Below are 26,023 nucleotides of genomic sequence, written 5' to 3'. Positions count from 1 at the left end.
TGAATTTCCGAGAAAAGTTTATCGCAGGACAACAGTAGAACTGACATTCAGTAGCCAGCGGAGTGCATGAACACTACAGCTGTTATAAATTTAAAACATTTGGCATCAGACACCAAATAAATGTTTTAAAGTGGCCCACTCTGAACCGAGTTACTTGTTTATATAAGAGGGAAATGTGTGTTGCTTAAAAAAAACACACATGCTGAATGCTGACATGAGGTTTAAGTAGATAAATGGATAAATGGCACCTTTCTACGATCTGAAAGCAGAAGTATATTTGCAAGATGAGCTTAATGAGTCTTCTCCGCTATCATGTAGCGAAAATAACAGCATGAGAGAGAGGGGTGTGTGTGAGAAGGATGGGAGTACCATTAACGTCCTTTTTGTTCTGCGTAAGTGGAAGTTGTTTACCATCTAAATTGCTAAAAGATTGCAGTTATTAATGATGATTACATAATTAGTTTGGAGTTTTACCTAGAGGATTTGTTAATGTGTTTAAAGTTTGCTCTTTGTGTTTGCTGGATTTCCTCTGAGGCACTGTGAAATTGCAAGAAAAAGAAGAGGAAAAAAAAGTGTGTGTGTGTGTATGGTCCAGGGCGGAGTGAGTGTTGCTTGTCTGATGGTCAGGAAGCATCAGTCTCTGTGGAGCAGAGGGTGCGTCAGTGTGAGAGTGACAGGGCGAGATGAGACGCGAGTGTCTGAGGTGGGAAGGGTGTGTGTGTGTGTGTGTGTGTCTTTGTCTGGCTCTCTCTGGCTCAGACTGGATTTAGGGTTTGTGTGCTTGTGGATTCACATTTTTATACAGATGTGTGCATTTAAAATGCCTTGTGTCATTCTTACATTTGTGTGGGTGGAGACGGAGACCAAAGAAGATCGCGATATCTGATGTTTTTATTGATAATAATAATAAGCTTTTGCTTCTTTTGTTCAGTGGAAAGTTCTCACAAGGGTATAAAGATGTGTATGTGAGTGAGTGAATAAGCTGATGTGTGACAGCTGTGAAATGTGCTCTGACAGTCTGTGGCGCTTCAGCCAGTCCTGTCAACGCTCACTCGAAAGGGGTCCAAACCCACAGCTCATGTGTACACACGCACACATCGCTAATTAACACAGAATGACACTGCATGAGACGAGCTATTTTTAGCCTATCCACCTCCGCACTTCAGACAACAAACCGCTAACGCCATGTAGCACCCGTCATAACCAAGGTGGTTGCAGAGAGAAGGAGAGGAGGGGTGATGGGTGCTTTGGGACAACACGCATTTATTCCTCTTGTTGAAAAGCACTTGAGCTGATTTCTCTGACATTCCGTAAGGATCCATTGAAGGCCCTGAAGTGCGTCGAAGCTACAGGTGTCCGTGTTACATTGCTCTTAAAATATCAAATTCTCATTATACTGACACATAGATTGTTAGAAAGATGCTCAAGTCAGCACAACACGGGTTTCACTTCTTCAGATTCCATTTTACCGCACAATAAAATGCATTTCGAGCAAAATTTTTGTTCCAGAAAGTGCTGATATCTATCTAAATCTTTTTCTTTTCTTTTTTTTGTGGGTCTTACAATTACATTGTTTCATATGGCAGATGCTTTTATCCAAAGTCAAGTAGATTAGGGTTTATGAATATAGTTTGGAAGTGTCAACAACAGTACAGAACGGTTTTGTTTCAAAAATGCAGTTTATCAAATGGTAATAATATAATGCTCTACTCTGTGGGCTGTAACTAATAAATCATTTAAGGCTCATTATTCTCTAATTGAAAAGTTATAACCAAAACACCGATCTAGTTTTCTGTTTTATTTAGCATTCCCAGAGCTCTCCAAATAGAAGTCATTCTAGATATTTCCTTTTTTATTATTATTATTATTTTTTTTTTTGACAAATGATTTGAAAACTATGATGCAGCATAGTGTCATTATGAAACACGTGGGGCATGCCGTTATCAGAAAATAATCAGTAATGAATTACAGTTAGTGTTTTCCTGAAGTTGATTGTTTTACGACAATAGGATGTCCCGGGGTGTTTTATTCCTCTGATGCAACAGCAAGTTGACAGTTTCTATTAGCTCATCAGGCTGCAGGCCAGGCCAGATGAGCTTATGCGATCAGGCGTCGTCCATCATCGTCTTTCCACAATTTAGAAAAACAGGTACCCTATGGGTCCATGTGGCTACTGCGTATAAATAAAATTGTTTTCTGATGCCATGTCCATACAGTAAATATAGCATATATATCCAGTATATTTACTCTATGAGGCAGTAGCCACAAAAATGAAGCGTAATCCAAAAACGAACAATTTAAAAATCACAGAAGTAAAATATACCGTGTTTGTACTTTATATTATTCTACTCTTCCCTCTTAGAGTTTTCGAAACCGAAACCTCCAAACCGAGCCTGACATACACACGCCGTCGCCATGACCCAAACTCTTATTTCCCGGAAATGGCCTGGTGCTAGAGCTCAGTGGTCTCTTTTTTGATAACTTCCCGGAACAACTCAGAAGTGCATCACATTGACATCACGCATATGGGAGCACTGGGCGAAGAAAAGGGGACAGGAGTAGATTTTAAAATAGGAACGCACTTTCCCTCGGTAGTGAGCATATGTCCGAAAACAATTTCTTTCGTCTAGTCCATTTATTTTGAACGGTGAACCGAATTGTATACACTCACTGGCCATTTTAATCAGAACACGTGTATGCGCATGCGCAGTGCGCAATTGTTACACTCATTCTTACAACACGATGACATAGTGGCTACAGCCTCTACATGAGGTAGTAGCCACAAAAATTGCTATTCCTTCTACAGGATTGATCAGATTTCGATCAAACGCACATACATTGTTCCCCAGGTGGGTGTGCGTAAAAGTTGTCGAGATGGTGGCGCCACATGTCGTATTTATGATTTTATGGACGTCTTGGCTGGTATGAGCTACAGCCTCATGGAGGCTATTTTTTTCTCTTTTTTTTTTTTTTTACTATTTTTATTCCTTGAAGGACATGCTGTACTTTTTTTAATCCATTTATAGTTACATTTAATGTTGTGAAATGTCTGCAAAGCAAGTCGTTTCCTGTCATAGTAGCGAAAAGCAGTTATTCCTTCACTGGTCCTTTTTTGTAGTTTGCTTTTTTTCTTTGTATTTTGAACATAATTAGATAATATAGCTTGTTATGGTACTCAATCTCTCTGTGACTGCTCTTATTTCTCTACTTGCAAATCGCAATTGAAGACGTATCTTTTCCATGAACATTTTCTTCCTTTTTTCCTCCCTTCCCTCTTGTAAAGCGACCTTGGGATTGTGAAAGGTGCTATTGAAACTTATTATTATTATTATTATTGAGAATTTATCGAGAGCATGAAGATTTCCCCTTCTCAGAAAAGTTACAGCTTTACCTCTGACTGTTGCAGAACTGACACTGGAGACTCCTTCCATAATACTAAGTAAATGTGTCGTCACAAATAACTTCATCACCCATACCAACGGCAGGTTTTTAAAATCTGTTTACGTGGATCAAGTTGCTAGTATAGACACGATAACATTTGAACAAGTGCATTAATATTAATTAATTAATTAATTAATTAATTAATTAATCAACACCTTCAGAGAAAACCAGAATTGAGAATTGAACTGGTACAATGTGAACATTTACAAAATGTACAACCGTCGTCTCATTGTGTACCTTAATGTTCCTCTACGTGAATCATACACGTCTGATACATCTTATATAATGTACATAATATGAATAATGTATCTTAAAATCCCTGTTGAGATTGAGAGAGAGAGATGTTCTTGCTGCTTAGTAATGATTTGAAATTGTGCTAGTCACTGGATCTGCGTCTGCTGTGCCGCTTGATTCGGGAATATTTCTGGTCACATTGTTTGTGATGTGTGTAATGGGCATCACGCTGCTCATGTCCTTGGTGATGACTCTGATGGGCTCGTAAACCTCTGTCTCCCAGCATGCGTCTGCCTCTGTGTCTTTGATCCCATCACCACTGTGGCCGTGTAGGCTGCTTGAGTCATTAGGTTGAATTATTGATGTAATCAGAGTAAGTGGGGCTGGTATTTGAGGCAAAGCACCACTTGTATAAAACTGCAAGAAGAGTAGTAGTTGAGGGTTTTGTGTCTCGAGCGAGCAATAGGCTTCATATACGGAATGAAATGTTCTGTTCTGCTGAAAACTTCTCATTTGCATAGTTTGATGGTTTTATGTCAATTTTTAGTTCATAGTTTACTTAGCACTTTATTTTTCATTTTAGTACCGAGAACAATGGTGCACAGTCATGCATATCAGCAAGACTGACGTTTTGGCAAGAAAAGCTTTCAATGCCGATGTACTGTGATAAATTACTTTTTTTTTCGTAAATAGTATGTTTACGGTTTCAAGTAAAGCTGAGTGCTGGGCGGTGTGAGGTTTTCAATCCTTTTATAGAAACTTTGACTCTGCCCTCTCTTTTTTTTTTTTCCCCCTTTTTCTTTTTTCTTTGCTGTATTTATATCCATATACAATGCATAGTCCCAAAATATCTCATCTCATCTCATTATCTCTAGCCGCTTTATCCTGTTCTACAGGGTCGCAGGCAAGCTGGAGCCTATCCCAGCTGACTACGGGCAAAAGGCAGGGTACACCCTGGACAAGTCGCCAGGTCATCACAGGGCTGACACATAGGTGGTGTTTACATTAGACCGTATCCGTCTTGTTTTCGTCACGGATGCACTGTCCGTGCACATTAAAACGCCGGGAAACGACTCCACAGGCGGAACAACTTGAATCCGCCAGGGCCCACGTATTCAACCCATTACGTATCTGATCCGGTGCTGTGTAAACATTGAGGAACGAGGATACGCTGTGCTGAGCTCTAGCTGACGTCGTCATTGGACAACGTCACTGTGACATCCACCTTCCTGATTCGCTGGCGTTGGTCATGAATATAATGCTATGCTTTGTCATTCTTAATGTTGTTCATGGTAAGATGCAAATACTGCCCATTTGTGTAGTTATGATTGTCTTTAGGCTTGCCATCCTTCCACTTGCAAGTGGTAAGTGACGCGCATGCCCGATATGCACTGGGATCTCACACACAGCGGCTCAGTCCCGAATCACTGCTCGTGAGCTTCACTCGCGCGCTCTGTGAGCTGCGCAGGGCCGGAGTGCACACCCTCCAGAGGGCACTCGCTGTTCAGGGCGGAGTGATTTGGAGCGCAGGATGCCTGCGGAGCCGAGCCTCTGAGGAGGAATTTACACATTACACATTTCAACTTACGTGCCGTCTAATTAGTCATGTGATTAGCGTATCCGTGTATTGGCGTTGCTGTGTGCACGCGAATCGTTTTAAAAACGTTAATCTGATGATCTGCTGATACGGTCTAATGTAAACACCACCATTGACACAGACAACCATTCACACTCACATTCACACCTACGGTCAATTTAGAGTCACCAGTTAACCTAACCTGCATGTCTTTGGACTGTGGGGGAAACCGGAGCACCCGTCCCAAAATATAAAACACCTATTTCTATTACAAAACTAATAAGAGGGCTTTACTTTTTAAAATATGCATACAATTTTCCTAATGACAAAGCTAATGTTGTGATATTAATGAAATATTAAAGTTTGAACTTTCTGCTTCTGGCATTGTTTTAACGTATACGGAGCTCTTCTGAGAATTAGCAAAGTTTGAATGAAAACCGAAATAAAACTGGAGCTATTGCTCGCTCAAGTACGAAGTATTGGTCACACAGTAGTGGCTGTTTATTTCTTCCCTTTGTCCTGCAATGGTCATTTCTAAAATGCCCATTTGTTGAAATTAAAAAAAAAAAAAAGACCCACGTGTGCAACTTTGTCCCAGTGCACACATCTAACTTCTAGTAAAAGTGAACAGTAAGACTTTACTGACTGATTGATGGCTACAAATGCATTACTTAACTGTACAATGTTTCTCCATCTAAGAATTTCTCTTCCCTACAACTATCACACCATGCACTGTCCCGTCCCCGCACTGGATCAGCGTGTTCATCGGATTAGGGCACTGAATAAAGGAAATGGCTACAAAAGCGCCATTCTGTCAATGAACCCAGTGCCAGAGGCCTAATGGATGGAGCTGCCATAAATCCTGCAGATATCCAACACTGAGTGCACTGCTACCCAGGAATGCACCTGCTGCTTACGCTTGCTCGGTCTTACTCTGTCTCTCTTTCGCTCTCTTTCTCACGTTCTCTCTCTGGATCAAGTGACAGTTCACTCACGAGGCCAAGAGTCAGTGCTAAAGCAGGCACAGCCAAACAGGAGTCTCTCTACATTTCTGCCAAACTGTTTTGCAAACAGTGTCACTTCTTTACAATGTAACGTCAGTGTCTGTTAGGCTGCAGTGTATTGCTTACAAATGGGTGCGAGATAAAGAAAAGGAAAGGCCTCTGGTCAGAGCTACAGGTCCAGAGGTGAATAAGCACTTTTCTGCAGTGACCAAATGTGTCTTTCCAATTAGTTCAGCTCGTTTAAAGAAGAAATGCGTACATTCAGTTGAAAGAATTCGATTTGTTATGGAATACGGCTCTTCGTTGGACACAGAAGATGACCAGATCTTGCCATGATGATGATGATCATCATCATCATCAGTTTCCCTTTGTGGAGTTAAACTCCTCCTTAAAGTGCATATGAGCAATTCCAGCGTTATGGACGTGACACTTGAACTCAAAATGGCAACAAATGACCCAGTGCATGTTTTATTGTCTCCCAGTATTTAAACAGGTGTTGCATATTTTAAGGCTGTACCATACTGGAGAAGTGATAGAACAAGAACAATTCCCATAGTACATCTAGGGCATGCCAGAAAATGCCAATAAAAGATGCGTTATGGACGTGACAGAAAAAGTATCACTTTTCTTGGGTGACTGTACATTTTTATCAAACTCTGTGAAATCGTAAACCTAATGTCGAAATGGAGATATCCATTTGATAGAGAGGTCCAAGGTGAATATTAAAAAATCTTTGTTTAAAATATTTTGTATTTCATGCAGAGTTTCGGAAGGAAAAGTCAGCGTTATGGATGTGACGAAATTCCGTTATGGATGTGACGATATCTTGGACCAATTTCGTGTTTTTTCTTTATATGAAAGTATGTCCCTTTACACACTCATCCAGAAGGGTAATTTTGCACAAGGCCATCTGTCTACAGCAGAAAAAAATAAAATAACAAAACGGGTCTGGAAAAATCCCAAGGGAGTCTGGAGCCAGATTCGTGACGTTACCTGCGGAAGCGCCAGCAGGCTGCGAGAGCTTTGCGCAGTTTCAGTGCACAGCCTGTGTAGACCAAGCGCTCCCATTTCTCTCTCATTGTCCGGTCTTTTGGGAAACGATGAGTACTAATCCCATCATGATTGGTGTTGCTACACCCTCCTACGATACATCTGTTAACCATTTTAATACAACCCCGATTCCAAAAAAGTTGGGACAAAGTCTCATCATCTCTAGCCACTTTATCCTTCTACAGGGTCGCAGGCAAGCTGGAGCCTATCCCAGCTGACTATGGGCGAAAGGCGGGGTACACCCTGGACAAGTCGCCAGGTCATCGCAGGGCTGACACACTGACTACGTTTACATGCACATCCAAATCGAGCTGCTGTCGGTAATCGAGCTGAAGGTCCCAGCAGGGTGCCAGAGAAATCCAATCCTACATGCACACAATGAAATCGGGCTATTGTGTGAGGTGCATTGTGCACCCGAGCCACAGGTGGCGCAACATGCCCCATCGTGTTGGTACACTTCCGGTTGTCGTCATGAAGAAGAGCTATTCAAGAGTGTAAACAAAGTTATCAGTTCCGTGTTCTCCATTGCGCGTTTTTCTCCCGTCCATGAATTTTAATATATTCAACTCCTTAAGCTGAATGAGCATGAACTCTGTCTCCTCATTGCTCCAGAAGTGCACGTTTCTGCTTGCCTGTGGCAGTGGGGGCGTGGTCAAGCGCTGGTCTGTGACAGGAGGGCGGAGCCAGGGAAGGTGAGTGGCAGAATCACTTCACCTGACGGTAATTAACCTGTGTTTGTGTGTCTTCCCAGTAACCACGCCCTATTTAAGGAGGCAGAGGGAGAGCAGAGGGGAGAGCTCATCCCGGGACTAGAACACAGCGCGTGTGTGTGTGTGTTTTTCTCTCAAGAATAAAAGTAGGCTGTTAAACTGAAAAGTCTGACAATAAAAAGCCTATTAGTACCAGAAGCTTTGTCCTGCCGTCCTCTGTGCTCCACCCACACTTCAGAGAGCTCTACATCGCCATTTCCTCTTCTTTGTTTGTTCCTCTTGACCTCTTCTGCTGCTCGCTACTACTGTTGTCATGCCGACCGAGGCTGTTGTGTTTCCCACTTGTGGTCTCGTCACTTCCGGAAGTAGCTCGACAACTAGCTCGATAGGGTATACACGCACAAAGTAGCTCGGCAGAAATCGCATAAACTAGGTCGTGTAGCTCGATTCCGAGAAATCAAGTTCGGTTCAATTTCAGCCGAATTAAGGTGTATACATGGCATTTTGAACTTCGATTTCAGTCGAGCAACGGCAGAAATTCGATTCTCTCTATGTGCATGTAAACGTAGTGACAGACAACCATTCACACTCACATTCACACCTACGGTCAATTTAGAGTCACCAGTTAACCTAACCTGCATGTCTCTGGACTGTGGGGGAAACCGGAGCACCCGGAGGAAACCCACGCGGACACGGGGAGAACATGCAAACTCCGCACAGAAAGGCCCTCGCCGGCCACGGGGCACGAACCAGGACCTTCTTGCTGTGAGGCGACAGCGCTAACCACTACACCACCGTGAAGTTGGGACAAAGTACAAAATGTAAATAAAAATGGAATGCAATGATGTGGAAGTTTCAAAATTCCATATTTTATTCAGAATAGAACATAGATGACATATCAAATGTTTACACTGAGAAAATGTATCATTTAAAGGGAAAAATTAGGCGATTTTAAATTTCATGACAACAACACATCTCAAAAAAGTTGGGACAAGGCCATGTTTACCACTGTGAGACATCCCCTTTTCTCTTTACAACAGTCTGTAGACGTCTGGGGACTGAGGAGACAAGTTGCTCAAGTTTAGGGATAGGAATGTTAATCCATTCTTGTCTAATGTAGGATTCTAGTTGCTCAACTGTCTTAGGTCTTTTTTGTCGTATCTTCCGTTTTATGATGCGCCAAATGTTTTCTATGGGTGAAAGATCTGGACTGCAGGCTGGCCAGTTCAGTACCCGGACCCTTCTTCTACGCAGCCATGATGCTGTAATTGATGCAGTATGTGGTTTGGCATTGCCATGTTGGAAAATGCAAGGTCTTCCCTGAAAGAGACGTCGTCTGGATGGGAGCATATGTTGCTCTAGAACCTGGATATACCTTTCAGCATTGATGGTGTCTTTCCAGATGTGTAAGCTGCCCATGCCACACGCACTAATTCAACCCCATACCATCAGAGATGCAGGCTTATGAACTGAGCGCCGATGATAACTTGGGTCGTCCTTCTCTTTAGTCCGAATGACATGGCGTCCCTGATTTCCATAAAGAACTTCAAATTTTGATTCGTCTGACCACAGAACAGTTTTCCACTTTGCCACAGTCCATTTTAAATGAGCCTTGGCCCAGAGAAGACGTCTGCGCTTCTGGATCATGTTTAGATACGGCTTCTTCTTTGAACTATAGAGTTTTAGCTGGCAACGGCGGATGGCACGGTGAATTGTGTTCACAGATAATGTTCTCTGGAAATATTCCTGAGCCCATTTTGTGATTTCCAATAGAGAAGCATGCCTGTATGTGATGCAGTGCCGTCTAAGGGCCCGAAGATCACGGGCACCCGGTATGGTTTTCCGGCCTTGACCCTTACGCACAGAGATTCTTCCAGATTCTCTGAATCTTTTGATGATGATATGCACTGTAGATGATGATATGTTCAAACCCTTTGCAATTTTACACTGTCGAACTCCTTTCTGATATTAGTCCACTATTTGTCGGCGCAGAATTAGGGGGATTGGTGATCCTCTTCCCATCTTTACTTCTGAGAGCCGCTGCCACTCCAAGATGCTCTTTTTATACCCAGTCATGTTAATGACCTATTGCCAATTGACCTAATGAGTTGCAATTTGGTCCTCCAACTGTTCCTTTTTTGTACCTTTAACTTTTCCAGCCTCTTATTGCCCCTGTCCCAACTTTTTTGAGATGTGTTGCTGTCATGAAATTTCAAATGAGCCAATATTTGGCATGAAATTTCAAAATGTCTCACTTTCGACATTTGATATGTTGTCTATGTTCTATTGTGAATACAATATCAGTTTTTGAGATTTGTAAATTATTGCATTCCGTTTTTATTTACAAGTTGTACTTTGTCCCAACTTTTTTGGAATCGGGGTTGTAATTACGTGATAACGTTGAAGAAATTTGCAGAAAACCACCAGGTCGTTTTCTCATAAACAAACCAGCGCTGACGTAGGATTCAGAAGGAGGCGTCCCACACGTGACGTCGCGAAAATCAACGTTTGCCGGGAAATCCAAATGCAAAGCTTTTTCAGAGGCGGACCAATTCGCCTCAAATGGCTTGATTTCAACTGAATTTTTCTGGTATTGTGCAAGGTAAAAAAGAAATTGCAGAAAATGCAGAATGTTACAGATATTTGACCAAAGTTTAGTATAAAATGGAGAATTACATTGATCTTGCTCCTGAATTTACCCGTGATGTGCACTTTAAGGTGCTTCTGTCTTAGCAGGGAAAATCCTCCCAAGCAGTTGTAGAAAGCCTGACTTGTCCATCATCGTGTGCCTAATCTGTTGCACATCTAGACCCAGTAGTCTTTGAAATTTTGTGTCGATAGTTCATTGTTGCACATATGGCAGATGTGTGCACTGCATCTTAGTCGGTGTTCACAGCAGAACAGCTTAATAGGAAGGGTCTTCACTTTCTCATGTAGGCCAGCATTTGATATTTTCAGGCTCTCTTCAACATCTCGTCCATCTTGGTTGTTCCTGTCGGGCGAATTTTTGCACTTGAATCCACCTTTTACCATTTTACGAAGAAAGCCGTGCCATACTACTTCGATTTTACTCGTTTATTAATTGCTATGCTTGTATACTGTACAGCAGTCTGGGTCGAACACGTGCTGTGAGAAACTTTACTTAAGTTGATAAATGGATGTTGATAGATACTCGAGATGACAGATGTTGATGGATGGATACGGTTGAGTTTTAACTAGAGAGAGTGTGATAGAGAATCAACAGGAAACTAGTATGTTAGAAATGAGGGGAGTGTGAGCATTATATCATCCATGATGGATTTGAGATGGCTCCTGGATTGGTAGTGGATCTGGATGTGACCATTATTTAAGGTCGAAGCAATTATTATTTTTCCGATTCTATTTACGCATCAGGGCGTGAAAAATATCCAAATCCTAAAGTATAAGTGAAAGTCTGAGTCTTAAGTGTTAAGTCCAAGTCAAGAAAATGATAGCATCACAATCTGGAGCGCTAGCACAGAGTCTGGCAATTTCAGATACTCGGCATAGCCAAGAAACCGTTCCTTTCACAGAAAGAGCCCATTAGACTGACAATGAAAGTGATGAAACATGTTTGGCACTAACTTCTGCAAAAAAAAAAAAAGTCTGTAAAAACTTTTAAAGATATGATGCTGTAAAGTTTTTCCCCACTGCAGTGACTATCACGCTCCAGAAATGTCATCGTGTCAGTGTTGAAAAGTATTTTCTTGTTGGAGACTGGTGTATAGGTGTAAACATGCACGGCTGTGCTAGCGGTCAGTTCTGAACATTCTGTCCAAAAGATCACCAGCTAAGGATGAGATAATAAAATAGCAACTTAAATCCAAGACTGTAGACTCCAGTACCATGTCGCTGATAGCCCCATAGTGTATGTGTACAGCATGCTTTTCATTTTAAACGTGCTGAATGATTTTTGAATTTCCTCATCACCGGAACATGCAGGTGCAAGAATGAAGTGCAGGACGCAAGTGTATACTTGAAGCATCTTTGTTCATTGATTAGTTTTTATGCCACTTTTTTTAATTCGTTAATGTGTAACACTTTATTTTAGTGTGGAGAACAAAGTAGCATGTTTTAGCTGAAAAATCCTGCAAAATGCCTTGTTTTAATACCGAAGTACTGAGAAGTTACAACTACACCTGTTCCTGTTTTTAAGTAGTTAAAACGATTAGTGTTTCTAGTCAAGTTGTGTGCTGGACTGAGTGAGGTTTTCAATCTTGTGCCTCATCTTGAGACTTTTATAGAAACGTTACTCCACCCACTATTTTTTACTCCGCCCACCAGATAGACGCGGAAACATTTTGAGGGCCCGTTGCTGTCGTCTGGAATCCCCCCGAACCCCCCACCTCGATTTTTAGTGCCACCCATCAGCATGTACCCCAGTGGTTTAAAATATGGTCATTCAGCTCGTTTATCAATTTACAATTTGTATTTATAAATTGCTTTACATTTAAAAGACGCATTAAAAAGTTAACACATTATTGAGATGTAGTTTCTTGTCAATCACAGTTCTGTGCAAAAGTCTTCAACAGATGTAAAGAAATGCTGTCGACCAAAAATGGCTTAAAAAAATAATGAAATGAAATGTTTCAACGTTTTAAAAAAATATTGTAAGCAGTAAGCCATAATAAATTAAACAAAGTCAGTATTTGCTGTGAGACGACCCTTTGCTTAAAATGTTTTTTTTTTTTTAAATAGCCTCCAGTACAGCGAGTGCAGTTTTATGTGGAAATGAGCTGTAGGTTTTACTGAGCATCTTACAGAACCAGCCACAGTTCTTCTGGACACTTTGACTGTCACACTCGCTTCTTCATTTTGCACCAAAACCCAGCAGCTTTCATTGTTTTATTTTTTCATCTGAAAAGTGCTCTCTTATAGAAGATACAAACTTTTTTTTTTTTCCTTTTGTTCCTGTAACATTTAATTTTGTGCTGGAAAACAAACGTTTGGAACTCTAAAATGTTTTTGTACTGACTTGATAATGTCGAAGTCATAAAATAGAAATCAGTTTGTATGGGAAAAAAAATAGGGAGCCGAAGACTGTACTGTATTTTAAGCAGTAATATGATTTTGCGTCTTGTGCTTAAAATGCATATCACGGGTAAATTCAGGAGCAAGATCAATGTAATTCTCCTATTTTATATTAAACTTTGGTCAAATATCTGTAACATTTTTGCATTTTGTGCAATTTTTTTACCTTGTGCAATACCAGTAGCCTGGCAAGCCAGACTAAATGTGAATATTTAGTCTGGCCTCGATCCGTAGACATTTCCGACGGGGGTGGGAGGAACAAACCGCTGTCTTTCAAACTGTCTCTGTGCGTATAGGCCAACGCTCTGACCAATCAGCACAACAGTGACTGTGACATAGTCAGAGCGCGCAGTGGGGGAGGCCTTGAAATAAATAATTTTTCAAAATGCGTATTAATTAATAAACAGGTTCTAGATATTAAGAAGTTTGGAGATAATGACCACAAGTTTAGAGTCTGTACCACATACTTAACATACACTCTTATTTTTTTCAAGTGTTTTTCAAGGGTTTGCTTAAACTGTTTTTGAGAGTTTTTATTTAGTGGTGTTTGGTGAAATAATTTCCCTTAAATTTAAAATAACGGGAAAATAAGAAACAATCAAAAAGTAATGTTTCAAAGCTGTTTATTAATTCTTCGTACTGCACAAACTAGCCCCATCCTTTTGGCTACGAGCGGAGCCAGCTGGTAGATCAGACTTTTGCCATAGCCGGTCGGCAAAACAGCGAAAACGTCCTTCTTGAAAAGGAATGAGCGGAGAGCCTCTTCCTGCTCATGTTTCAACGAAAACTCCAAGTCTAATTCTTCTAAAACTGATTCCAAAGCGGAGTCAAACGAGCACTGCTCACTAGCCGTAGCCATCTTTCCTGCTGTGCTTTCTCCAGCGTCATGCAGCCTTGTCGTCACTCCTGCAAAAGCCCGCCCAAAGAATCCAAACAAAAACCTTGCGTTGTGATTGGCGGGCACGATTTGATGCCCGGGGTGTTTTTGTTTATATGGTGCGAGGCTAGACCCACTCGCAAGGCAAAAATATTTTCGGCCACTAGGCGGGTGGGTCTAGTTTACTAGGCTACAATACCAGAAAAATTCAGTTGAAATCGAGCCATTTGAGGCGAATTGGTCCGAGTCTGAAAAAACTTTGCATTTGGATTTCCCGGCAAACACTGATTTTTGTGACGTCGTGTGCGGGACTCCTCCCTCTGAATCCTACATCAGCGCTGGTTTGTTTATGAGAAAACGACCTGGTGGTTTTCTGCAAATTTCTTCAACGTTATCGTGTAATTATTAAAATGGTTAACAGATGTATCGTAGGAGGGTGTAGCAACACCAATCTTGATGGGATTAGGGCCTCTGCATGCTCTTGCGACAAGGCTTTCGCAGATAGCTTTTCGCAGACAGTTGTAATTTATCGTTGAGCGGGGAGTAATAGGCGTGCGCGATGTTATTCACCGCCACAACGCAAGGGGGCGTGAAGTCGCGAAATCGCTAGGAGTAGTTGGTGGGTGTGGTTAGTGGAGTGTTTATCCTCCGGTTACTTATAATGACTAGAACTGGAGTCGTATAGATGTACGTACTTCCTCACTTCCTCGATCAACCGCTCTTCGTGCTGCTCCATCTTCGCTCGTGTTTTTAAAAATGGCGGTCGTGAAAACAAACCAAACCGGGAAAGTAGGGAAGCAGAAGTGCGTGTACAGCGGATGTAGAGTGGACCAATCAGAGCCCTCTTGTCTGCGACGCTGTCTGCGAGGCTTCTGCGGTGGTCATAATTTTTGGGAGGTGCACGCAGAGCATCTGCGAAGGGGGGGCTACACAGACGCCATCTGCGAGGACTGCGTTGTCAGCATAAATTGGCCTTTAGTACTCATCATTTCCCAAAAGACCGGACAATGAGAGAGAAATGGGAGCGCTTGGTCTACACAGGCTGTGCACTGAAACCGTGCAAAGCTCTCGCAGCCTGCTGGTGCTTCCGCAGGTAACGTCACGAATCTGGCTCCAGACTCCCTTGGGATTTTTCCAGATGCGTTTTTTTTTTTTTTTTCTGCTGTAGAGACAGATGGCCTTGTGCGAAATTACTCTTCTGAATGAGTGTGTAAAGGGACAGACTTTCATATATTTAAAAAAAACAAAACACGAAATTGGTCCAGAATATGCACTTTAACACTGTTATCTGTCAGTTTGTTTGTAAAAGGCATGGAGATCACACTGTTTCAACATGACACAATGATCCTTTATTTAATTGCTTGTTAAAGAGAGCAGAAGCTATATAAAGCATTCAGACTTGGAGGAAATGTTTCCGAAACCAAAAAAGTGAAAACCACAATATTGAAGCTTCAAGCAAAAGCTCTTTGAACTCCGATGGTTTGAGTTGATATCGTCAACTTGTTAAACCTTAAAAGTAAGCAGCCTGAATGTTGCAAGGAAATTTATTGGCTTTAACTACGTTTATTAAAAAGAAAAAAAACTCTTAATAGTTTTGGAATAAAACTGTTTTGTATTTAGGGATTTGTATTTTGGCTACAGATAGAACCAGCTTCAAAAATGAGCAGGCAGAGTCAGTTTCTATAAAAGTGCAAGGATTAGGCACAAGATTGAAAACCTTACTCAGTCCAGGACTCGGCTTTACTCGAAACAGTATTAAGTCCAGAAAATGAGTCCAGTGTCGCAAAAGTTCATGCTGAGATTTAGCAATTTGAAATGAGTGTCCAAAAAAAAAACAGCCAACATTTCGTATTTCTTCAGTTCAGTTGGTTGTGTTCAATGCCCAAACTGATAATCACATCAGTTTTTCTTTGGCTAATCAGACACAAGGTATGCCACCACTCTTGCCGGAGCAGTTAGGGGTTAGGTGCCTTGCTCAAGGGCACTTCAGCCAATCCTGCTAGTCCAGGGAATCAAACCAGCAACCTTTTGGTCCCAAAGCTGTTTCTCTAACCATTAGGCCATAGCTTTCCCAAAACATATTTCTAATTTTACTGTAAATACATGCCTTACATCACAATGTTTATAGCTGATTTTCTCCAAACTTGAGAGAGAGAGAGAGAGAGAGAGAGAGACTTTTACCAAGAATAGGAAGCAAAGTATCAATCAGGATCTAGAAAGCATTAGCAAGAACAAGAAATGCTGACCAAATATGGAAAGTAAGGTACAAAATGGAGTAAAGGAAAGCACAGATTACAGTGCATCAACAGGGACAAAATCTGAAACTGGTACACCATCACATTCCTCAGCTTTTCACCAGGAAAGATGAAGCAGGAAGGAGCATTTGTCTTAAATTTAGCAGCAACAACAACGACGATAAATCATAATGATGATGATAACAATGATGGCGCATTACGCAGGCTGACAGTTTATCCCCCATCCATTCTTCCTTCTTTCCTTCCTTTTTCATTACCAAAACTTCTTTGTACTGAAAATATCCACCTTGATCACACGTCGCCTCCGAAGTGCTCTGTAGAGAAACTTTCACATGAACAGCTGCTTACCGCTGTTGCAAATTGCACCGTGGCCTCTCCCTCTTTCCTGTCGATTGGGGGCAGCTTCAGGGTCACCAGCATATGTGCAGCTGAGAGAATGCCACTAATTGAGAGAGTAGTAGATTATCCCTCAGGCACAAGCACGCCATGAAGGTGTTTCACGTTTGCACTGTTAGTATTTGCTGTGTTAAAAAACATGGGCTCTCCGGAGATTTGCACAGAGCCGGCCGTGCAAAATGCATGAAAACAAGCAGATGGCTACGAAAGTACTTTTCTCCTTCGATCCTCACATATTCAAGTGAGGGCATGATTGGACTTGCTGATTTTTGTATTTTTTAGTAGGAGACAGTGGGTGAAGGATCCTGCAATGCTGTGAGAACACGAGTGAAGCTGAGGACTCAGGAGGTCTTGTTTTCTCCTCGATGTTAAGTTTGCAGTGTAAATGATTGCCGCAAACCTTTTTACGTATGTTAAAGAAAGGGTTGTATTTCAGTAGGACAGTGAGGCAAATGAATTGCAACATACTGTAAACTAGAGAGAGAGAGACTTTTTTTTTAAACAAAATGAGGATTGTTTTGAAAAATGATTTTGTAACACGTATTTACATTAAACGATAAAGAAGTTAAGGTTTTCATTTGACTTAACCTCGTGTATATATAAACATTAGCATCAGCCTTGGCTCAGGAATCTTAATAGAATATAAAATCTTGACAAAACTTAGAAGATTAATGCCCATCTAAATTTCAACAATACCTACCTTCATAGGAGCTGTCTTTATTAAATTTAGTTTCTATATAAAATGACCTTTTAAAGCTAGACTGCCTTTCAGATTTTTCAAGTGTAGGTCATAAAAAGAACTTTCCCAACACCCAATTATTTTTGTTTAGTGGACCGAAAGCGACTGAATTTCAATCGCAGACTTCCAATTTTATTCTTTTTTTTTTAAAATAGAACAATTAATGAATTTAGAGCCACATGGCCTGAAATTCTCTGCTATTTTTTCCTGCTTCACCATGACCCAATTCAAGATACTACGTCATGCATCACATGGTGGGCTTCCCCTGTTCGTGCAAGGCATTGTGGGATACAAATTTGAAACAGGAGAGAAAAATGGAGGGTGTGAGTGTGTGAATGAAACGTGAAAGACCGACTACAGTAACGGAAAGAAAGCGAGAAGAAAAGACGTTATGTTATATACGAAGGAAAGGAAACGCAGGACCAAACTAATAAGTATCGGCGGGCAGCGAGCACCTCGGTGTGATCAGCTGTTCGTTTAGCGACAGAATCATGTAACTGTCCATGCATGGTCAAAGGTAAACCTGTAGATGGCAGTAATGCAACACTGGATGCCAGCTGCCGTAAAACCCAAAAGAAGAAGAAGGTGGTAAACCTGCGCATGCGCACACGGACTTCCTCTGTGTGCTTGATTGCGCAACGCAAGCGATTTCATGCATATTATTTGCTCAGGAATCACCTTAAATTAAATGACTTCCCAGCCACAGAATGCCCTGATATTTTCTGAGATATTACAGAAATAAACATGCATCATAATGACCAAATTTCAGTGGGAACTAAACTTCACCGAGTTTATGAAATCCAAAGGCCGTCTAGCTTTAAAGTGCATATTCTGGATCAATTTCGGGTTTTTTTTTATATGAAAGTATGTCCCTTTACGCACTCATCCAGAAGGGTAATTTTGCACAAGGCCATCTGTCTACAGCGGAAAAAAAGAAAATAATAAAACGCGTCTGGAAAAATCCCAAGGGAGTCTGGAGCCAGATTCGTGACGTTACCTGCGGAAGCGCCAGCAGTGCGAGAGCTTTGCACGGTTTCAGTGCACAGCCTGTGTAGACCAAGCGCTCCCATTTCTCTCTCATTGTCCGGTCTTTTGGGAAACGATGAGTACTAATCCCATCAAGATTGGTGTTGCTACACCCTCCTACGATACATCTGTTAACCATTTTAATAATTAGGCGATAACGTTGAAATTTGCAGAAAACCACCGGGTCGTTTTCTCATAAACAAACCAACGCTGACATAGGATTCAGAAGGAGGCGTCCCGCAGATGACGTCATGAAAATCAATGTTTCCCAGGAAATCCAAATGCCAAGTTTTTTTCATAGGCGGACCAATTCGCCTCAAATGGCTTGAATTCAACTGAATTTTTCTGGTATTGCGCAAGGTAATAAAGAAATTGCAGAGAATGCAGAATGTTACAGATATTTGACCAAAGTTTAATATAAAAGAGGAGAATTACATTGATCTTGCGCCTGAATTTACCCGTGATATGCACTTTAAAATCAGATGGTTCATGTAGTTAAAGGAGTACGCCACCCCCAAGTGAAATTGAGTCAGTCCCTGCAGTCCCTAGAGTTGGATGAGTGAGCCAAAGCGTTTTGTAGCCGACCCAGCCATTGTCCTGATCTGGAAACGTCCCGGTTAGCTTTAGCTTAGCGTAGTCGCTGTAATCCGGCGTGTCCAGATAGCATTGTCGTTGCAAAAGTGAATCAAATAACTCAAGATTTTTTATAATTATTTCTCATGACCTGTACATTCACATCGAGTACACATATCAATGCAAATTAACACGAAGGGATTTACTAGACCAATTTATATCTGGAACTATTTTCGGCCACAGCACAGGCAAAGCACCGCTGCAGGCGCAAAGACACCACGCAGCACCACAACTTCCGTCAATACACCAGTGTTACCAGGGTTTTCAGGTGCTGCTGTGGTGTCTTTGCACCTGCAGCGGTGCTTTGCCTGTGCTGTGGCCAAAAATAGTTCCAGATATAGATTGGTCTAGTAAATCCCTTCGTGTTAATTTGCATTGATATGTGTACTCGATGTGACTGTACAGGTCATGAGAAATAATTATAAAAAATCTTGAGTTATTTGATTCACTTTTGCAACGACAATGCTAGCTGGACACGCCGGATTACAGCGACTACGCTAAGCTAAAGCTAACCGGGACGTTTCCATATCAGGACAATGGCTGGGTCGGCTACAAAACGCTTTGGCTCACTCATCCAACTCTAGGGACTGCAGGGACTGACTCAATTTCACCTGGGGGTGGCGTATTCCTTTAATAAAGGTGCAGTCAGAATCCGAAAAAAAATCTTTCTGGAAAATTGTAATTGCCGTTCCTCAGCTACATTTCACGACTAAACTTACAATGCAGCGTATTTCAGCTTTTTAACTGGTTAGAGTAAACTGTTCAAAGTTTAGAGAGGTAGTAGAAAGACTTTTTCGAAAGTGGATCGGTAAACATTGTGTATTCCTTGACATTATTCACTTCTGTGTTGGAGCATTATATCTGTAAAGTTCATTTCCTCCCTGCTGCCGCATGTTTGCGAATGCCTCTGAGGGCCCTGTGAGCGGAAATGTTCGATGAGACACTGAGTAAAATGCCACTGCTTTTGAGATGTGCTCTGCTCCTATTGTTTCAGATCAGATGTGCAGGAGAAGGAGAGAGAGGACTAACTTTTTGATGGGACACCTGATGGCTTTTGTCTCTCCCATTAATTCTGTCTCGTCTCCTGAGTGCTCTCTCTCTCTCTCTCTCTCTCTCTCTCTCTCTCTCTCTCTCTCTCTCTCGATTACAGTCCAGATTGGGTTTGCATTGCATTTTCTCTAACTGTGTTACAGGAGCATTAACGCAGGGAGCGATCTTTTAGCACACAGCTCCTCAGCGCATTCATTACACACTCGGCCTGCCTCGGTTCAGAGCTCCCATTCTCTCCAGATCTAACCCGGACCCGTCCAATCGATACACCCATGGCTATATCCGGGCCGAAAGGAGACGAGAGACAGCTCCTAATTCGATGAAGGCAGCATTAGGGCTTGGCCCGGATGCGCGGGAGGCTCGGATAATTGCAGACAAATTCATCTTAAAGGCTAGAGAGCTGAGGATTGCTTTCAATTAAGCTTGCACTTTCGAGGGAAGCAGACGAACAGGGCGAGTTCTGTTACACTCTGGGGTTCACTGCCTGTTCAGTGTGTTTGTATGAAGTGAAGGTGACTCCGGTGTTTCCAAAGTCAGGCCATGACCTCTGTGTGTATGACGTAATCTGTTTTCAAGCAGACTTTATTTTTAATTTTAGCAGAGGTATTCAGGTAGAAAAATAAAACTTTCCACAGACTCCGGACAGACCATAAACTATTCAAATAACCGCCACATTAGGCTACAACACCAGATTTATTTATTGGAGCTTTTTATACCTGATCTTTTTCATCCACAACCAGTCATATTGTGTTCATAATTTAGATGTATTTATCTCTGGCAAGAAGTTTGTTTTCAGTGCGGTTTGTTTGTCTGCCTTTCAACAGAATTGCACAAAACCCACCAACCCAATTTACATAAAATTTGGTGTAATGGGCCAAGGGAGAGCCTATTACATTTCGCAGCAGACTTGAGTCACGGGGCGGATCCACGAATTTAGTTTCACTTTCGTTTCGTTATGAGATATGGCATTTGGCCTTCTGCGCTCTTCGAGTGCCCTTCTCGTTTGTATCATGTTATATCAACAGCATTGTTGAACGCTTGATACTGATCGGTCATATGGTGGTGTTTTTCATTTCAAAAACCGGCTTAAATTTATGGAAGGAGTCTCAAGTGTTGTTGCTTTTTAACAGCCAAAATTTCAAGCACAGGACAGAGGGCTTTACAATTTGTTGGTAAAATGAGCCGCAGTGTTTTTGCTATCCTTTTAATTTCAAGATGGGGGGGGGAGAGTAGCTTATAGTGAGCTGCTATAACATAAGTTATAACTTGTTTTGGCAGATGTTCCGCAGCATCAAAGGTAACTTAATGGATAAAAAGTACATTCTTTAGTAAATCAGTTTTTTAAAAACTGTCAAAACTGTGCTAATCATTGGAAAATCGCTGTGGTATCCGTGTCATTGATTTGATTTCCTTCTAACAGCAAACCAGTTATATTAAATTATACTTGCTCCAATTCAATTGAATTAGCTCTATAATGATAGTACAGTCAAGATCACCACAACAAGAACAGCTTTAAAAATGAAGTCGCCACATAGATCACAGACCTCATTCTGAGATTGTGAATTTAACTTTTTTTTTTTTTTTTTGATGCTATGTATTTAAAGTAAAGGAATGGAGACATTTTCAGATAAGCACATTTTAGGGTTTCTAAAATACAATGGCAGAGATTTCTCACACACAGACATACACACTCTCTTGGGATTATAGAACTGTCAGAATACGTTGGCAGGTTGTCATGAATGGTAAAAAGACGGTATAATGCGCAGGTTTCTGATTGAATTGTCTCGAATTTGACGTGATGGCTCAATCGATATATTTCGAGCCCTGTAGGTCTTTGAGGCAGAGTGAAGACAGACAGACAGAGGAATATACTCCCATTTTGTCTTCGGTTTTTGAGCACCAAACGTTGAACCCCCCCCCCAATTTATTTATTTATTTATTTATTTATTTATGATGTTTTTGAGATGTGAGATATATATGACAAGACAAGTGATTGATTTTCTGTCTGCCTTCTCATTTAGGGGCATATGGACCAGAGACGGGATGGGCGTCGGCCTATCCGGAGTGCCAAGAGAGGGACCAATCGCCAATCAATATAGCAGACCAGGATACCAAGGTCTCGCCGGAGTACCAAGAGCTCCTCCTGGATGGCTTTGAAGCAGAATCGTCGAACAAGACTTCAATGAAGAACACAGGCAAAACTGGCAAGTTATACTCTGTTCCGTGTGTGTGTATTTCTCTTTCTCTAATCTGTTAGCTGTGACTAATAATATAGAGCAGAGATGTGAAGTGAAAGTGGGTTAAAGGTGTGTGTTTGTATGTTTACTATCGTTGACGGCTGTCTTTTCACCAACACACACAAACCCACACAACTTCATCAACATCTGACTCTCCACCCAGATTCCAGCTACAGCCATGCATCATTACACTCCGCTTACACACACTCCTTCCGCTCTTTTGTACGGCTCCTCAACATAATCTATGCAGAGTAAGACAAATGGCCTGGAGTTCTCTTATGAATAATGGAGATACACTCCACTATATATATAACGTTCACCTGAGTGTATTTTCAGAACTGGATTTGGTCCACAGAAGAAAACACCTGCAGGGAGGAAAAAAAAACAACCCACCAGTCTTAAACCTTACCAAATGCAGAACTTGACATATTCAAAAAGCATGTGTGTGTACGGTATAAGGTTATAAGCACAAATGAAACAAACAGTTCATGTTGGAGAATTGAGGAAATTTGTCCATCAAGCAAGGATTACTTCTTAAAGCCTCACTTTAAAACCTAAGGCTTAGAATTCTGACTCTGACTGTTGGCTAAGAGGAGCTGGAGTAACAAAATTCCATGGATAGGAATGTTCCCACACATTATTGCACATTATCTGAAGTTTAACACTACTGAATACAAGAAGAATGAGCACTGTTGGTTTTTCCCAGCCAAAGTGTGTGTGTGAGAGAGAGAGAGCACACTCTGGCATCTCGTCATCTCCAAATGACACAGCACAGCTTACACTGGTGAAAAGTGTGGGAGGCAGCAGTAGCTCAGTGAACCAGAAGGTTATAAGTTGAAACCCCAAGACTGCTAAAGAGAAACTTTGGGGACCAGTATTTGAAATCTAAGGGCTCTTAAGTGTGCCAAGATACTCCAGTACCAGCCAATGTGCCTCTAGTTTTCTTCAAACTCTCACCAAGGCACCACAATATACAGTTAGGTCCATATATATTTGGACACTGACACAAATTTTGTTTTTTTACCTGTTTACTGAAACATATTCAAGTTATAGTTATATAATGGACATGGACATAAAGTCCAGACTTTCAGCTTTCATTTGAAGGTATCCACATTAAAATTGGATGAAGAGTTTAGGAGTTTCAGCTCCTTAACATGTGCCACCCTGTTTTTAAAGGGACCAAAAGTAATTGGACAATTGACTCAAAGGCTATTTCATGGGCAGGTGTGGGCAATTCCTTTGTTATGTAATTCTCAATTAAGCAGATAAAAGGCCTGGAGTTGATTTGAGGTGTGGTGCTTGCATTTGGAAGATTTTGCTGTGAAGAAAACATGCGGTCAAAGGAACTCTCCATGCAGTTGAAACAAGCCATCCTTAAGCTGCGAAAACAGAAAAAAACCTATCCGAGAAATTGCTACAATATTACGAGTGGCAAAATCTACAGTTTGGTACATCCTGAGAAAGAAAGAAAGCACTGGTGAACTCATCAATGCAAAAAGACCTGGACACTCACAGAAGACAACAGTGGTGGATGATTGCAGAATAATTTCCATGGTGAAGAGAAACCCCTTCATAACAGCCAACCAAGTGAACAACACTCTCCAGGAGGTAGGTGTATCAATATCCAAATCTACCATAAAGAGAAGACTGCATGAAAGTAAATACAGAGGGTTCACTGCACGGTGCAAGCCACTCATAAGCCTCAAGAATAAAAAGGCTAGATTGGACTTTGCTAAAAAACATCTAAAAAAAGCCAGCACAGTTCTGGAAGAACATTCTTTGGACAGATGAAACCAAGATCAACCTCTACCAGAATGATGGAAAGAAAAAAGTATGGCGAAGGCGTGGTACAGCTCATGATCCGAAGCATACCACATCATCTGTAAAACACGGCGGAGGCTTGGGCATGCATGACTGCCAGTGGCACTGGGTCACTAGTGTTTATTGATGATGTGACACAGGACAGAAGCAGCCGGATGAATTCTGAGGTATTCAGAGACATACTGTGTGCTCAAATCCAGCCAAACTGATTGGTCGGCGTTTCATAATACAGATGGACAATGACCCAAAACATAAAGCCAAAGCAACCCAGGAGTTTATTAAAGCAAAGAAGTGGAATATTCTTGAATGGCCAAGCCAGTCACCTGATCTCAACCCAATTGAGCATGCATTTCACTTGTTAAAGACTGAACTTCAGACAGAAAGGCCCACAAACAAACAGCAACTGAAAACCGCTGCAGTAAAGGCCTGGCACAGCATTAAAAAGGAGGAAACACAGCGTCTGGTGATGTCCATGAGTTCAAGACTTCAGGCAGTCATTGCCAACAAAGGGTTTTCAACCAAGTATTAGAAATGAACATTTTATTTACAATTATTTAATTTGTCCAGTTACTTTTGAGCCCCTGAAATGAAGGGATTGTGTTTAAAAAATGCTTCAGTTCCTCACATTTTTATGCAATTATTTTGTTCAACCCACTGAATTAAAGCTGAAAGTCTGAAATTCAACTGCATCTGAATTGTTTTGTTCAAAATTAATTGTGGTAATGTACAGAACCAAAATTAGAAAAATGTTGTCTCTGTCCAAATATTTATGGACCTAACTGTATATTGAAAAATCAAGGATAAATTCAAGTAGAATGGACATCTGATGGCCATATTTACTTAATGTAAATACAGTGCCTTTTTTTTTTTTTTTTAAATTTGCATACCAACCTATTAACCGCCTAGCATCAGAAACATCATCTGCCTCAGCTAAAAGCTCTCAAAGGACAACGCTGTAATGTCCATATTTTTCTGCAAGCAGATTTGCAGGCCAAAAATATGGACATTAGTGTTATCCTTTGAGCGCTTCTAGCTGTGAATAACATTGACTATTTCATTACAATGGCACCTGTCAAGGGGTGGGATACATCAGGCACCAAGTGAACAGTCACATCAAAGTTGATGTGGAAGCAGGAAAAATGGGTAAGTGTAAGAATCTGAGCGACTTTGACAAGGGCCAAATTGTGATGGCTGGATGACTGGGTCTGAGCATCTCCAAAACAGAAGATCTTGTGGGGTGTTCCTGGTATGCAGTTGTTGGTACCTACTGAAAGTGGTCTAAAGCCTCGGTCACAACCGGCCGTACGTGCTCCTACAGCCGGTCTACGTGCAAGAAACACACGGAGGGCGCGCGTGCGACGTGCTGATTTTCGAGCCGTAGACTGGCCGCAGACCAGCCGCAGAGGTTCTTTGTCATGTCAAACAAACTCTACGGGCGCTTACGTTTTTTTCAGGTTGCAAGACAAACTTACGGCCAACGTGAGTCTTTCTCCACGAACAAAAGAAACACGGCGATTTGGGAAACGCCAAAAATCGCACGGCCAAAAAATCGTACATCCGGTTGTGACCTAGGCTTAAGGAAGGATAACGGTGACAGGGTCATGGGTGCCCAAGGCTCACTGATGCGTGTCGGTGAACCAAGGCTATCCTGTCTGATCTAACCCCACAGAAGAGCTACTGTTGTACAAATTACTGAAAAGTTAATGATCGAAAGGTTTCAGAACACACTGTGCATTGCAGCTTTTTGCATATGTGCTGCATAGCCAGAGCATCTGGAGGAAACCCATGCAGGCACGAGGAGAACATGCAAACTCCACACAAAAAGGCCCCAGTCAGCTACGAGGTTCCAGAACCTTCTTGCTGTGATGCGACTGTGCTAACCGTTGCACCACCATGCCATCCTGTTTGGCCCAGTGAATGTAAAA

The 26,023-nt window shown here is 41.6% G+C and overlaps 1 protein-coding gene across 3 annotated transcripts in view; it reads left to right on the top strand.

Annotated features, from left to right (window-relative positions):
• ptprga (protein tyrosine phosphatase receptor type Ga) overlaps positions 1-26,023 on the top strand; it is a 468,558-nt gene that overhangs the window by 255,441 nt on the left and 187,094 nt on the right. For all 3 annotated transcript variants that reach the window (XM_060909915.1, XM_060909917.1, XM_060909916.1), the window contains one exon: positions 22,062-22,244. In XM_060909915.1, the coding sequence (XP_060765898.1) occupies positions 22,062-22,244 (183 nt within the window). The remainder of the gene's footprint in view (positions 1-22,061; positions 22,245-26,023) is intronic.

Source organism: Neoarius graeffei, chromosome 26, assembly GCF_027579695.1.
Source record: "Neoarius graeffei isolate fNeoGra1 chromosome 26, fNeoGra1.pri, whole genome shotgun sequence".
In the NCBI taxonomy this organism is placed as follows: Eukaryota; Metazoa; Chordata; class Actinopteri; order Siluriformes; family Ariidae; genus Neoarius; species Neoarius graeffei.
This window is presented reverse-complemented; position numbering and strand designations above follow the sequence as displayed.